Source organism: Trichosporon asahii, assembly GCF_000293215.1.
Source record: "Trichosporon asahii var. asahii CBS 2479 unplaced genomic scaffold scaffold00017, whole genome shotgun sequence".
In the NCBI taxonomy this organism is placed as follows: Eukaryota; Fungi; Basidiomycota; class Tremellomycetes; order Trichosporonales; family Trichosporonaceae; genus Trichosporon; species Trichosporon asahii.
In genome coordinates, this window is record NW_014040907.1 from 221,550 (window position 1) to 234,734 (window position 13,185).

A 13,185-nucleotide genomic window follows, 5' to 3' on the forward strand; every position below is an offset into this window, starting at 1 on the left:
GCCAGGACTTGCCGTACCCGCACCAGGTACTGGCGCAGGGCAGTGGTGACTCTACGTGACTGATTTTCCTTCCCGCCGCCCTTCCAACGACTTATCGTGACACGAGCACGCACAGACCGCGATCCTCGTTCCGCCTGGACCACGGGTCTGCAGTCAGTCGCCCTTCACGCCATCGTCTGTGACCCTATCTCCGGGCTGGTGCAATATAAGCAGCAATGTCGGTGCCCCTCTCTTGTCAACACACACATTCCTCCCCCTCCAACACCCACGAACACCTCAAGCCCACACGTCCACACCCGTTATCTGTCACAACTCGCACAAGCCCTCGAGCCTCTCTCTTCACTCGAGTTGTAAGTCTGAAAGTCGCGCTCACCAAGACATTTCACACCCCGCAGGTACCTTACAAGCCCTACACAAACCGCAATTCGACCGGACCTCGGCCAGTAAGCCAAGTGACAACTATCTACGCCTCGTCGTCCTTAAGCCGAGAACAACACAGTGAGCTAAGCTAAGCGGAAGGCAGCTAAACCCCAGTAACCATGACCTCAGACGCTCTCTGGTCTCGCTCGTTCACGCGCTCGCTCCGCCGCAGCGTCTGGGTCATGCGGTCCAAGCGCCGCGACCTCGAGCGCCGCTGGTCTCGGCGATGAGTTCGGCCGCCGGCCGCTCGTCCCGTCTGTGAAGGCTCGAACGTATACCCGTTGTACAGCATGATACCCGAACAACCGCAGAATGCAGCCAGCGCAAGTAGATAGTGTGCTTGGGAGTGCTAGACGTGGGGATGTTTGCTTTGTCTGAGGCGCTTTGGGAGCGGCGGGAACGGCGAGAATACGACGCTAGTGATAGGGATGATCGGCCGATCTTCCGATCGCCAAGGGACCTTGCACATCAGTTTCAAAGGTGTCCAGCAACTTCCTTTCTCTCGCCACATCTCGATAGATCGATAGAGGCCACACTCATACATGACCCGGAACTTATGATACTTAATTACTACTTATTGCTTTTGCTTCACTCGGCCTTATGACCTCGTTTCGCTCGGCGTGCTTACTTGTTGGTAGGGAAGTTCTTCTCCTTGCAGAAGCGCTCGCCGAACTCCTTGCCCTTGACGATCGCAATAGCCGCGAGGCCCTTGTAGTCCGAGCTCGTGGCGTTGACGAGGCACTCGGAGCACTCGAAGAGCTCCTCGACCGCCGCGCAGCCGGTCTTGATGCACTCGTCGTCCTTGCCGAAGGGCTTGCAGCCCTTGGTCGTGAGGTCGTTGTAGAGGTCGACGATGACGTGGCACTTGGGCTTGCACTCGTCGGCAATGTGGGGGGCAAGGTCGATCTTGTAGTCGTCGTTGCGCTTGACGAGGTCCGCGCCAAAGGCCATGGCGGCAGAGGCAGAGACTGGGGTCAGAGGGGGCAGGATGGGAGTGGCTTACGGAGGGCGACGGCGGCGAACTTCATTGTGGCTTTGGTTGGAGTGAGAGAGTTGATGTTGTTTCTGATGGTGAAGAGCTCACAGACGCGCTGCCTTTATAGCTCGTTGAGTAGGACTTACTCCATCTATGACTCTACTCAAGGTCAACGCTGGCATACGCTCAGAAGACCGCTTTCTCGGCAAGTAACGGCGAGCTGTGGAGCAAATGACACTGCAGTCGCCCATGTTTCAAGCCGCCAACGACATCCGCCACAGACTCTAAGCTCTGCCCAACTTGAATGCAAGCTTTCATCTGCGACAGCTGCAACTGTTTCACGGCGAGCCACGGGACTGAACTTCGAGGTAGATGACCTCTACCGTTATCCTCCATCGCCAGCACTCGAGATACGGGCTCCACGTGTCAGTCACCCACGTCCAAACCCAGGGAGGCTTGCGGCTGTCTGTCTTCAAGTGAGCATCAGTAAGAGGTACTATGTGGTGGAGGATATGCTGTGTGTTTCAGTATCGTCAGCCAGCCGTTTCATGTGTGGCAAACTTTCATCCGAAACTCGACGCAACCTGTGAGGTCATCGGATACCTGCCCGTCGTTCTCCCGTGTATCGTCCAATCCATGTGCCGGTGGCTCTGGTGATTGTTTCAGAGCTTCACAGCGAGCATCAGGAAGCGAGTCAAGCATGCGCTGGGTCATCGAAAGTTGTCGTGCCAGGAACCCGACGTTCCATGCCAGGGGATGAACAGCTTAATTCTAAGTTTGTCAGTGTTATCTCCCCCTCCTTCCTTCTCAGCTGCATCACTCCTCCACTTAGCGGCGCCCGGAATGCTTCCACTTAGCCCACTGGAATCAAGTCCTGACTGTGCAGCGGCCCCCGGGCTTTCTTGGCATTCTAGGCGTGCCGAGTTTGGCTTCCTCCTCTTGTTTTGAGCAACGAAACATCCCTCCGACAGGTTGCGGGCAAACGGGCAGCACATCTGGGACGGCGGGAGGTCACACCACGGCAGACGCCTGCCGGAACCTGACGGTACTGCAGATCATAGCTGCAGAGTGACGGCCAACGCTGCAAGTCACTCCGGCATGGTGGGGACTCTTTGCCATCAGAACGGCAGTCCGCGAATGCTCCGCTGCAGAAGTCGGCCCGATAACGGCGGCCGCAGCAGTTGATCAGCGGTCTTCATCGACCACCGTGAGGCATTGGCTTCCCTCCCAAGAACGACGCGGGCTTCTTTGGCCGTCCAAAGCTCTCGAGTCAGAGTTTAATCACTGGAATTGTTTGAAACGACCCACACGCAGCAACAAACTCAGCCTAGACCCACGCCCATGCCTCTTCTCGTGGCCATGGTGACTGTCACAGACGTGCTGGTATCGTCATACGGCCAGCTAAGGAGTCAGCTCCACCGATCGAACGAAGGAGTCGCACAGTCATCAAATGACTCGTCATGTTCGGTTCGATCGGACGACAACTATGTGATCGGTGTCATTACTCCGAGAAGACCTTGACGACTGTCACGAGTTTGAAGTCTGGGTCAGACTCATGACGCATGAGTTGAAGCTGGCAGGCACATGGAAGATCTGGAAGCGGCGTCGGGAGGATACCTGGTTAGTATCAGGAAGAGCTGAGTTAGTGATAGAGACATTCGTCGCTGGTTGACAGCAGTCCAAAAAAGGGAGTCAAGCCCTGGCCCCAGCTGCATCGCAAGCTTTTGAAAAGCTTTCCTGCCTACTTGTCACCCCACGAGCACTTGGCTCCGTGGCTAGGCATCCATCAGCCGCTTCGCGCAGTGAGACCCGAACGTCGCTGCGAGTGACACGCAGACGCCGCGCTCGCGAATGAGGCGGGTCCGGCGGCGCCTGAAGCTGGCGTCGTCTCCGAGGATGCAGCCAAGCATCTCTCATCAGTGACAAGTTTGTCTCCGAGAAAAGTCAATCTCTCATCAGTGACCTTGTCTCCGAGAAAGCAAATTCTCATCAGTGACAAAAAAACGATAGTGGGCAGCTATAATGCCTGTCGCATGTGTGATTCATGCGCTCTATCGTACAACCCTAGTGGGTAAGACAAAACCGGGAAACCATACAGACATCAAGTCTAGTACGTCGGGGCGGTCTCGAGCTTCTTGACCTCCTCGAGGCACTCCTTGAGGCCCTCCTTCCACTCGGTCTCGTCGGCCTTGGTGTTCTTGGCCGGTGCTGAGCTGAGACTGTTAGCTAGACATCCTTGACGGTGGCTGTTCGAGAAATACGTACCAGATGAGGACACACGAGGTGGCGCGCTTCGTTCCCGAGGCGGCACCGAGCTCCTCCTTGCTGAGGACCCAGCAGTACTCGACACCCTTGGTCTCCTCGGCGAGGACGGGGAGGTGGGAGAGAACGTCGACGGGGGTGATGTTGGCCGCGAGGAGGAGGAGGCCCTGCTCGCCCTTGCGGAGAGCCTTGACGACCTCCTTGACACCGCGCTTGAGTTGGCGAGCCTTGGAAGCGCGCTTGACAGTCTTGAAGAGCTTCTTCGACAGCTTCTTGTTGGCGAGGGGGACGGCGATCGGCGTGATGGCGTCGAGGGGGACCTCGAACTCCTGATGGGTTAGCTGCGCGTTCTCAACGACAGTTAATTCGTGACGCGATAGGAGGGCCCACGCCCTCGGGCGCGCACACGATCAAGAGGTCACTCACAGCCTTCTCCTCCTCGGCGGCAAGCGACTTGCGCTTCTCCTTCTTGGACTTCTTCTCCTCGACGTCGAGGTCGGCGACGTCCGACTTGCGCTTCTTCTTCTTCTCCTCCTTGAGCTCAGCGTCCTTGGCCATTTTGTCTGAGTGGATGTGGGTGTGGGTGTGGGGGTGGGATGAGCTCGCTGCAATGACCGGCGATGAAAGATGCAAGGCAGCAGTAGATTCAGAAATCCGTCTGAATATGAGGTGTAGTGAGAAATTTCGATTATCAGTGGGTGCTGCTGCAGAATTTCGACCACGTGGAAAGGTGAACAAGTGGAGATCTGGATGGATGCCCGCTCCCTGACCCCCGGCGGTGATGGCCGAGTTGCCACCGTAGACGATAAGCGAGGAGCCAACTTAAGGAACCCGCCGGCCACCATGAGTCGCTGACAACACGCCGAGTCCGGCCCGCAGCCTTATCTCAGCATCCCCCGTGCAGCGGACACTGCTCCTGGCTTTTTGTCGTCCGTCTTCCTTCTGCCCACTTACTCACACAACACTTTCACCCAAAATGGTAGACGTCAACATCCAGACCACCATCGGCCCCTACAAGCAGGAGCCCGTCTGTACCCGCCCCCTCGCGACCGACGAGCAGCTCGACACTGTCATTGCCGAGGCCGTCAAGGCTCAGAAGTCATGGAAGAAGGTCCCGATCGAGCAGCGTGTCGAGATTGCGGAGAAGTGGGTGGTGAGTATAGAGGCTTCGAGCTGTGGCGCAAGACGGCCATGAGCTAACCTCCAGTCCGAGATTGAGAAGCAGGCCGATCTCCTTGCCGAGGACCTCAGCATCCAGATGGGCCGGTGAGTTGTGGGAGCGTCGGGAGTACCTAACGCACAGTCCGATCTCCCAGGGCAAGGGCGAGGTGAACGGCACGCTGTACCGTGCCCGCCACCTGATCAAGATTGCCAAGCAGTCGCTCGCCCCCGTGCCGCAGACTGACACGGACGACGAGAAAAACAAGCGCACGATCATCAAGCAGCCCCTCGGTGTTGTCGTGTAAGCTACTATACCTGCATCGCAGCTAATGCCAGCGCTATCACTCCCTGGAACTACCCCCACCTCTGCACTGTCAACACTGTCGTCCCCGCCCTCCTGGCCGGAAACGCCGTGATCATCAAGCCGGCCCCCCAGACGCCCGTGCCCGCCGAGCGCGTCCTCGAGGCGTTCACCGAGGCGGGTCTCCCGCCCAACGTCCTGCAGGTCGTGCACCTCTCGCAGGAGTCGACTCTGAAGGGCCTCGTCTCGGACCCTCGCGTCGACTACGTCGTGTTCACGGGCAGTGTGGCGGGCGGCCGCGCCGTCGACGAGGCAGCGGCGACGGGACCGGGATTCAAGGGCGTCGGTCTCGAGCTGGGCGGCAAGGACCCCGCGTACGTCCGTCCCGACGCGGACCTGAAGTACACGGTGGAGAACCTAGTGGACGGGGCGTTCTTCAACTCGGGCCAGAGCTGCTGCGGCATCGAGCGCATCTACGTGCACTCGGCAGTGTACGACGAGTTTGTCAAGCAGTTCGTCGCCCTGACAAAGGAGTACAAGCTCGGCGACCCCATGGACCCTTCCACCACTTTGGGTCCTGTCGTCTCGCTCGCTAGTGCGAAGCGTATCCGGGCGCAGATCGCGGACGCGCTCAAGAAGGGCGCCAAGGCACTCGTGTCCGAGGCCGACTTCCCCACAGCGAAAGAGGGCACAACCCTCGTCGGCCCCACGGTCCTCATAAACGTCGACCACAGCATGGACATCATGGTGGAGGAGACGTTTGGCCCCGCAATCGGCATCATGAAGGTGGATTCGGACCAGGAGGCGCTCGCGCTCATGAACGACTCGGCCTACGGGCTCACGGCGAGTGTGTGGACGAATGGCGCGGATCCGGCATCCACGCAGGTGTTCCATACCTTTGCCGAGGATCTCGAGACGGGCACGGTGTACATGAACCGCGCGGATGCGCTCGACCCCGCCCTCCCCTGGGCGGGGGTTAAGGACTCGGGACGCGGCCTCAGTCTCAGCGCCATGGGGTACGACCACCTCACCCGCGCCAAGAGCGTTATGATGAGGGTGCGCACGGACTGAGCGTGGGCGAAGCGAGCGGCGAGCGGCGAGCTCAGCGAGCGTAGCGAGCCGCGTAGCGACCGTATACGAGGCGTGAGGCCAGCACTCTCGTTCTCAGGTGCGGTCATAGAAGACGTGGAAGTTTAGTTGGGCAAGGCGGCAAGGCGGCAAGGTGGAAGCCTCAGGCGTTCTCATAGAAGTTACATAGTGGGTCATGAAAGTCATAACTACAACAGATCATTATCGAGCCAGCTCTCGTAATAAGCCACAGTCCCCTCTTTGACCTGCACGTCCTCGGTGACCGTTGGCAGTTCAATCCGTGGATTGTCCTCGGGCACGGCCCCGCTCGCCATCTCAGAAGCGCGCACATACTTTTCCACATCCTTCACGTCCACTGTACTCCCATTCAGCAGCTCGTCCGTGTGATAGTGCATGTACCAGTCGTAGTCTCTTATGCGCTGCTCGGCATCGGGCGGGTCGCGGAGATGCTGGACTAAGAGCTCGACGTTGGTCAATTCGCGTGGGGACTCGGAGGTGGGGGACTCTTCGTCCCGGGAGGGACTGGGGGGTTCGGGAGACGATAAGACGGAATTGTACCACCGCCGGGCGGTTCGGCGGAACGAAGGACCCGGAGAGGAAGGGGAGGACGTCTCGAAGGGCGAGAAGGAGGTTTTGGACCTGTGACTTGTGAATTTCAGCGTGGACGTCATCTCGCTGTTCATGTCAGTTTCACAGATGACGAGCAAGCAACTGACTAGGCATAAGTTCTGTCCAATTGGGTAAGGACTGTGGGCTTGTAGTAGTCCTCGAAAAGTGGGGGTGGGTTCCTCTCCTCCCCCAGTGGACCGAGGGAGGGCGGCTCAATGTGCGCAGGGTCGAACCACTGTACGTAGCTCCGTCTCCCGTCTGCGGGCTGGCCGTAGAGGTCCGTCCCGAGCTGAAGCAATGTTAGCGACGAAAACCAAATAACATACGAAGAGGTTGATCGCGGCTTGCTTGTCCGCGTCCAGGATCGAGTTGTTGAAGTATCGCCGGATGTTCTCTGTCCTTGTCAGCTATGCCGCGTTAGGATAGCTTACGGGCGAGGTCGCGCGAGTGGCTCGTCCACTGCGTCGCTTGGGCGGGACGGTGATACGTGTCCCTGTTCACGACTGCGGAGCCAGTGTACTGATACGCGAGGACTGGGGTTAGCTCGGAGAACTGCCAGTGACAGCTCACAGTCGCCGTGGTCGTGGTACATCTGCAGTCAGCTTGGTCCCGAGTCGGAAAGCTCACCTCAGTAAGGACCTCGACGGCATCGCAGTTGAACGGCAGATTTGGACTGTCAAGCAGACCAAGCGCGTACAGCTGATGACCTAGCGCGCGCTTCGCGATCGCGAACTGCGCCGCATTCGTGCGGTCCAGGCAGTCGACGCAGTTGACGCGCAGGATACCGCACTGCAGCAGTGGAAGCGTGCGGTGCTCGTCCGAGCTGATGTCAGCTCGCCACAATACAGCTAGCTCACGTTATCTCGTTCCGCGCTCCGCCGCCGTGGAAGAAGTGCGTCAGCTGGATACTCTCCTCGCACACGTCCTCGAGGATGCCCATCACGTCTTGGTGTCGGCTGGGGGTTAGCTAACCGAAAGCGCACGAGCTCACCTCTTGGCGGCTAAAGCCATGTCCCAGGCGATATAGCGGATCTTCTTGCCCTCGGGCAGGAACTGGTTCAGGTACTCGACGCACTCGCCGTACTCCGCCAACAGCTTGGACTCGCGCGGGACAGCCTCCTTCGTCTTGACCAGGTTCAGGATGAAGATGGGCGCACCGTACCGCGCGAGCAGGTTGTCAAAGTGCTTCGCTGCTGGCGTGAAGAACGGGTCCTTCAGCGTGACTGGGGTCAATTCGGTCAAAGACGTTCCAACTCACTTTCGATCGGCGGCTTTGGCGTCATCTTGTCTGTCTGCTGATGCCACATGACTGGGATACTACCGCGCAACTGTACGAAGCTCGTGTACCCGCCGTAGTCAGCGTCATCGTCTCGGTTCACGGGGTATCCGAACGGCGTGGCTAGCGGCTCAGAGACGCTGCTGTTAGCTCAGTTCGGGGAACCTGTGAGCTCACATCTGCTCCGTCTCGACCTCATTCGCAACATCGCCGTTCTCATTCGCGCCACGCGTCAGGAAGCGCACACCGGCATGGAAGCGGGACCTTCGTGCGATCAGGATCAGATACACCGTTCGAGAGAAGACGTTGATTTCTGAGGGTAAGGAGGGATCGTTTAGACAACCCACTGGTCTGATCGAAGGAGCCGTGGATCATTGGGAGCACCCATTGACTCCGCTCCTTTGGGTTCTCAAGATCGAATGCCGGTTGCAGAAGGTGATAGTTCCACATGAAACGGGCGTTCCACAGACGCTCATTGTCGGGCGTCGTGAGGTTCTTCTGCAGTGTGTTGGTGATGTCATACGAGTAGCTGAGGTCAGATGGGTAGCATGGCACTGACACCCACGAGAAGTAGAAGTTCTTTGACAGGTCAACCTGGTCAAACAAGCTGTGCAGTCTGCGTTGTAAGCGACAGCGAAGGAGGGAAGGACCCACCGAGCCTCCTGGGCCGAGTTGTTCGTCTTCTGGGAGATCGGCAGGAGCTGAGGTCAGCTCGCCTTGCTGTGCAAAGCTCATTACCTTCGTTTTGTCGCAGTGATAGACTAATGTCAGCTAAGCCCGGCCACATCTTGAGCTCACTGTAATGACCCCCGAGCAGTCCCACAACCGAGCGCTGGGTGATGACGATGAGGTACCACACACTCGTAAACTTGACAAAGCCGACGATGCCATAGAAGTTGAGCAGGTGGTTCAGACCGCCCTGGCTCTTGTTGCCGTCCTCGACCATGCGGAGAAGGAGATCTCGCTGCTCGTCGTCGTACTGCATCGAGTCCTCGACGACGTTCAGAGTGTCTGCGTCTGTGCGGTCAATCTTGAGGACCCGATGGGTGCTGCCCGCAGAAGCGGTGATGTAATACCTCCTTTGGACTGTCAGCTGGTGCATGGGCGCCCATGACAGGCGTAGACTGCAGCTCACGACTTTGTCTCATAGAGGGTGTACTGTGAGAGACCTGATGGGTCGTCAGTGTCGTCGAGTGGTCTGCCCGCCTTTGCGGACATTTTGGATGGATGGGGGGTGATCGGATCAGGTGGAGGGCTCGGAGGAAGGTGGTTGTTGTGACGGGGTGGCCACTGGCGTGCATGGCGCGGTGGATCGCTGCTGATCGCTGGCGCAGGCCTAGCAGTGGGTTATCGTGATGGGTGGTGCCTTAGTCGCGTGGTTGTTGCCAGGGACAGGCGGGAGCAGATGGGTACTGGGATTGGCTCAGCTGGAATCAGGCGGTGTGCGGTGAGCTCCGGCCGGGTGGGCCCTGGGTCTGGCCCTAGATTCTGCCGGTTCACCCAGACTCTACGGTGGAGCAAGCGAAGAAGGAAGAGAAAGGATGCCGCCCAGGCACCTACCTGCACATGCACATGCTCACCCCGTGCGCTGCCAACCTTAGAGAGTAGAACCCGCGTACGTACAACCGCCCGCTGCCAATCCCGAGCATACAGTGGGACCTGTGACACCAACAGAACCCACATCTCTACCACTACCGCACCGCACTGTAATTTTGTCGCCAACACTGTCTTGTCCCACGTCCTCATCCTCATCTATCTTCCGACTCGAGTCCTGTCCTTGGCGTTGTCTTTGCCTGCGGGCGTCGCTATCGTGTCCCACCCCCCGACTACTCAACAGGTCACGATAAGCCGGCCGGCCGTAGATCACTCCGCCCACACAGACCTCCCCCACAATCTTATCTCCGCTCCACCTGCACTGCACACACACTCAACCATCCGTCTAACATCAGCCGACACAACCGTGCGGCTAACACCTGGTCGACGCAATGGTCAAGGCTTCCAATGCGCCCCTCCAGATCCGCCTGGCAGAGCCCGTCATCTTCCTCAGAGGGCCCTCGACCGGCACAGACTTTCGCGGACGCCCACAACAAACCCAAGATGGACCGCCCGCAATGCTCCGAGGTCTGTTGACCCTCCGTTTGCAGAAGCCAACGCGCATCCGCACCGTCTCTGCAACGCTAGAGGGCAAGGCAAAGACCGAGTGGCCCGAAGGTACGCTCCGGATGCTTAAAGCGATGCTAACCGCGCAGGTATCGGTCCCCGCAGGGCCGAGACGTTTGAGGAGCACACGATTCTTTCCGAGACGGCCACGTTCTTCTCCGCTGCCGAGGGGCACCGTCCGCCAGTAACTCGCCGCAGTCAGTCTGTCGATCCCGCGGCTCTCGCGCAGTATGACCTCGACTCTGACGAGGACTCGGACGACCGGATCGACGATGGCCGTGTGATCCCACGCAGTGCCAGCGTTCTGCCTGGGAACGAGGACTGGTCGTCTTGGCGCATGGCGCGGTCTCGGCACGCCAGCCCGGATCGGTTCGGAGGCTCCCGCCAAGCGAGTACGCTGTCGCTGGCCGCTATGCGCAGCAGTGCGACGCAGTCGCGCGGTCTGTCACCAGCCCTGACTCCGGCCGACACCCCGCCGCCAGGATCGCCGTTGCCTCGGCGTACCTCTGGCATGAACAACAGCGCAAGCAGCGGCGATGAAGACTGGCGGCCAAGGACGCCCGAGGGAGATCCCGACAATCCGATCAACTTCCCCAACGCCGATGCGCAGTACTCGAACGGCACTTCGAACCCGTCGACTCCTGGCGCAGTCCGATTCGGCGAGGCGCTGAGCCAGGTCCCGTCAAAGGACCACGATGCCCACGCCATGTACCACCCCGCCGCTACGCACGCCCAGCCGTGTCCGACCCGAGCCGGCACGCCGACGAATGAGACGCCGCCCTCCGCATCTCCGTTCACACGATCGCCTGCCGTCTCCCGACCTCCGTCTCTGCACGACTTGCAGGAGGCGAATGGCGGGCCATCGCCTGGTGGCCGCCGAAGCAGCGGGCTGCGTCCGCCGGAGAGCCCGTCCATGTCGCGTGGACCGAGCAGCCAGGGCGGTGACGGCGCCGTCGAGATGCGAGGCCGCTCGCGTGCTTCGTCCATCATCGTCCGCCAGGGCGAGCAGCGACACGCTGGCGAGCCGACGGGCATCTTGCTGCCGAGTCGAACTACGACATCAACAAACTCTTCGACCGGACCAGGCGTGCAACACGCTCCTTCTGTGCACCACGCGCCCAGCTTCAGCATCGACGCCGACGACCGCGGTCGCGCGAGCCACAAAGGCCACAAGTTCAGCCTGTCCGCCGCCCTCCGCTCTCTCAGTCACCACCGCAACCACTCGAAGAGCCGCGAGCCGCCCAGCCGATCGGCGAGCCGGCAGCGTCCAGAGGCGACTCCGCGCAACTCGTTCATGGCCCTCGATGACGCACCGATCCCTCGAATCTCGTCTGGTGCGAACATTGCCATGTCGCGCAACTCGAGCTCGACAGGTCTCCAAAGCCTTGCTCCGGAGCGCGGCCGATCTGTCGAGACAGCGCGTGGTCGCAGTCCCGGCCGCCGTGATGAGAGCGAGCACCGCGGCCGCAGCCGGCAGAAGAAGAAGAGCGCGTTCTCCATCGGCGGCGGCGGCGACGAGGAGGTGCACAATTGGAAGGAGTTCCCAAAGGGAACATACAACTGGCCGATCTCATTCTCAATCCCACCAAACATGCCGCCAAGCATCCATGCCGAGTTTGGTTCGGTTGTGTACAAGCTGAAGGCACACGTTGTGCGTGCGGGAGCGCTCACGACGAACCTGTCCGACGAGATGGAGGTGCAGATGATCGCAGGACCGCAAGAGGACGACATGGAGGAGTCGGACAACGTCATTGTCGAGCGCCAGTGGGAAGACCAGATGCGCTACCAGATTGCTCTCAGCGGCAAGGCGTTCCCGATCGGTGGTACGATTCCTATCAGCATCCGCCTCATGCCTCTTGCCAAGTGCAAGGTGTACCGGCTCACGATTGCGCTCGAGGAGAAGAGCGACTACTATGCGTCTAACAAAAAGGTGGCACGGCACGAGACGCCGCGGCGCTTCGTGCTGTTCTCGGCCAAGAACACGCCGCCAAACAAGCACACGCCCGCCGAACCCCTGCTCCCGATCCTCAGCGACGACGAGAACGCGATCAAGGACTCGCCTCTTGCCCCGTTAGCTCGAAACGCTGCTCTCAACAACCCGCTCGAGTTTGAGAACCTGGCGAACCCCGAGGACGACGTCTACGCCTCCTTGCTCGACCCACTGGGTCCGTGGCACTTTGAGAAGGACCTGGCCGTGCCGGATTGCACGACGCGGCTCAAGTTTAGCTCGAAGCACGACCAGACGAACATCAGCGTCGCGCACTGGCTCAAGGTGACGATCCGGGTCGAGCGCGGCGACGACCTGCACCTCGACTCCAAGGGCAAGCGGAAGCAGTTTGACATCATCATCGAGACGCCCGTCAAGATCCTCGACTGCCGCGTCAACACGCAGTACAACATGCTCCCCTCGTACGAGCGCGCCGGGTCTGACACGCCGTCCATGGGATGTCCCATCCACGGCCGCCCGCCGCCTACTCGTCTGGGAGGCAGTAACCTCATCGGCGCCGCGAGCGTGGGCGCACAGCACGCCATCACTGCCGGACTCAAGAATGTCCACATCACGCACGAGGTGCCGCAGCGCGAGCCTCATGGGTCCCACGAGGGGCACGAGGATACGCTCCTGGAGCGCAATATCGTGTACGACCGCCTCATGTCGGGCCAGGAGACGGAGGAGGGCCGTGAGCCCCCGTCGTACGGCGAGGCGGTCGCGAATGCGATCCGCTCGGCGCGGAGTGCGTCCAGGGCCGCCTCTCGCGCCACGAGCCCCGTAGGCAGCAGGGCGGCCTCGCGCGCCCCGAGCCGCAACGTCAGTCGCGTGCAGCTCCACATTGAGGAATAGGCTTTCTCTCTCAACCTCTCATCTAGACATTCATCTGTCATCGCATCTTTGTTTTAATCTCTATTGTACAACTAGAACGCTTCTACACATAC

The 13,185-nt window shown here is 59.8% G+C and overlaps 4 protein-coding genes across 4 annotated transcripts; 2 read left to right on the forward strand and 2 right to left on the reverse strand.

Moving 5' to 3' along the window:
- Positions 1 to 1,044: 1,044 nt before the first annotated feature.
- Positions 1,045 to 1,371, reverse strand: A1Q1_07673 (uncharacterized protein; the record flags this gene model as incomplete). Its single annotated transcript, XM_014326685.1, has 1 exon — positions 1,045 to 1,371. The coding sequence occupies one exon, from the start codon at positions 1,369 to 1,371 to the stop codon at positions 1,045 to 1,047; it is 327 nt and encodes a 108-aa protein (XP_014182160.1).
- A 2,132-nt stretch (positions 1,372 to 3,503) lies between these two features.
- On the reverse strand, positions 3,504 to 4,216 carry A1Q1_07674 (nucleolar protein family A member 2; the record flags this gene model as incomplete). The annotated part of the gene is made up of 3 exons (XM_014326686.1): positions 3,504 to 3,609; positions 3,662 to 3,987; positions 4,085 to 4,216. The coding sequence occupies 3 exons, from the start codon at positions 4,214 to 4,216 to the stop codon at positions 3,504 to 3,506; spliced, it is 564 nt and encodes a 187-aa protein (XP_014182161.1).
- Positions 4,217 to 4,634: 418 nt separating this feature from the next.
- A1Q1_07675 (aldehyde dehydrogenase) lies at positions 4,635 to 6,191 on the forward strand (the record flags this gene model as incomplete). Its single annotated transcript, XM_014326687.1, has 3 exons — positions 4,635 to 4,811; positions 4,866 to 4,924; positions 5,156 to 6,191. The coding sequence occupies 3 exons, from the start codon at positions 4,635 to 4,637 to the stop codon at positions 6,189 to 6,191; spliced, it is 1,272 nt and encodes a 423-aa protein (XP_014182162.1).
- Positions 6,192 to 10,079: 3,888 nt separating this feature from the next.
- On the forward strand, positions 10,080 to 13,093 carry A1Q1_07676 (cyclin binding protein; the record flags this gene model as incomplete). The annotated part of the gene is made up of 2 exons (XM_014326688.1): positions 10,080 to 10,305; positions 10,344 to 13,093. The coding sequence occupies 2 exons, from the start codon at positions 10,080 to 10,082 to the stop codon at positions 13,091 to 13,093; spliced, it is 2,976 nt and encodes a 991-aa protein (XP_014182163.1).
- Between the last annotated feature and the right edge of the window lie 92 nt (positions 13,094 to 13,185).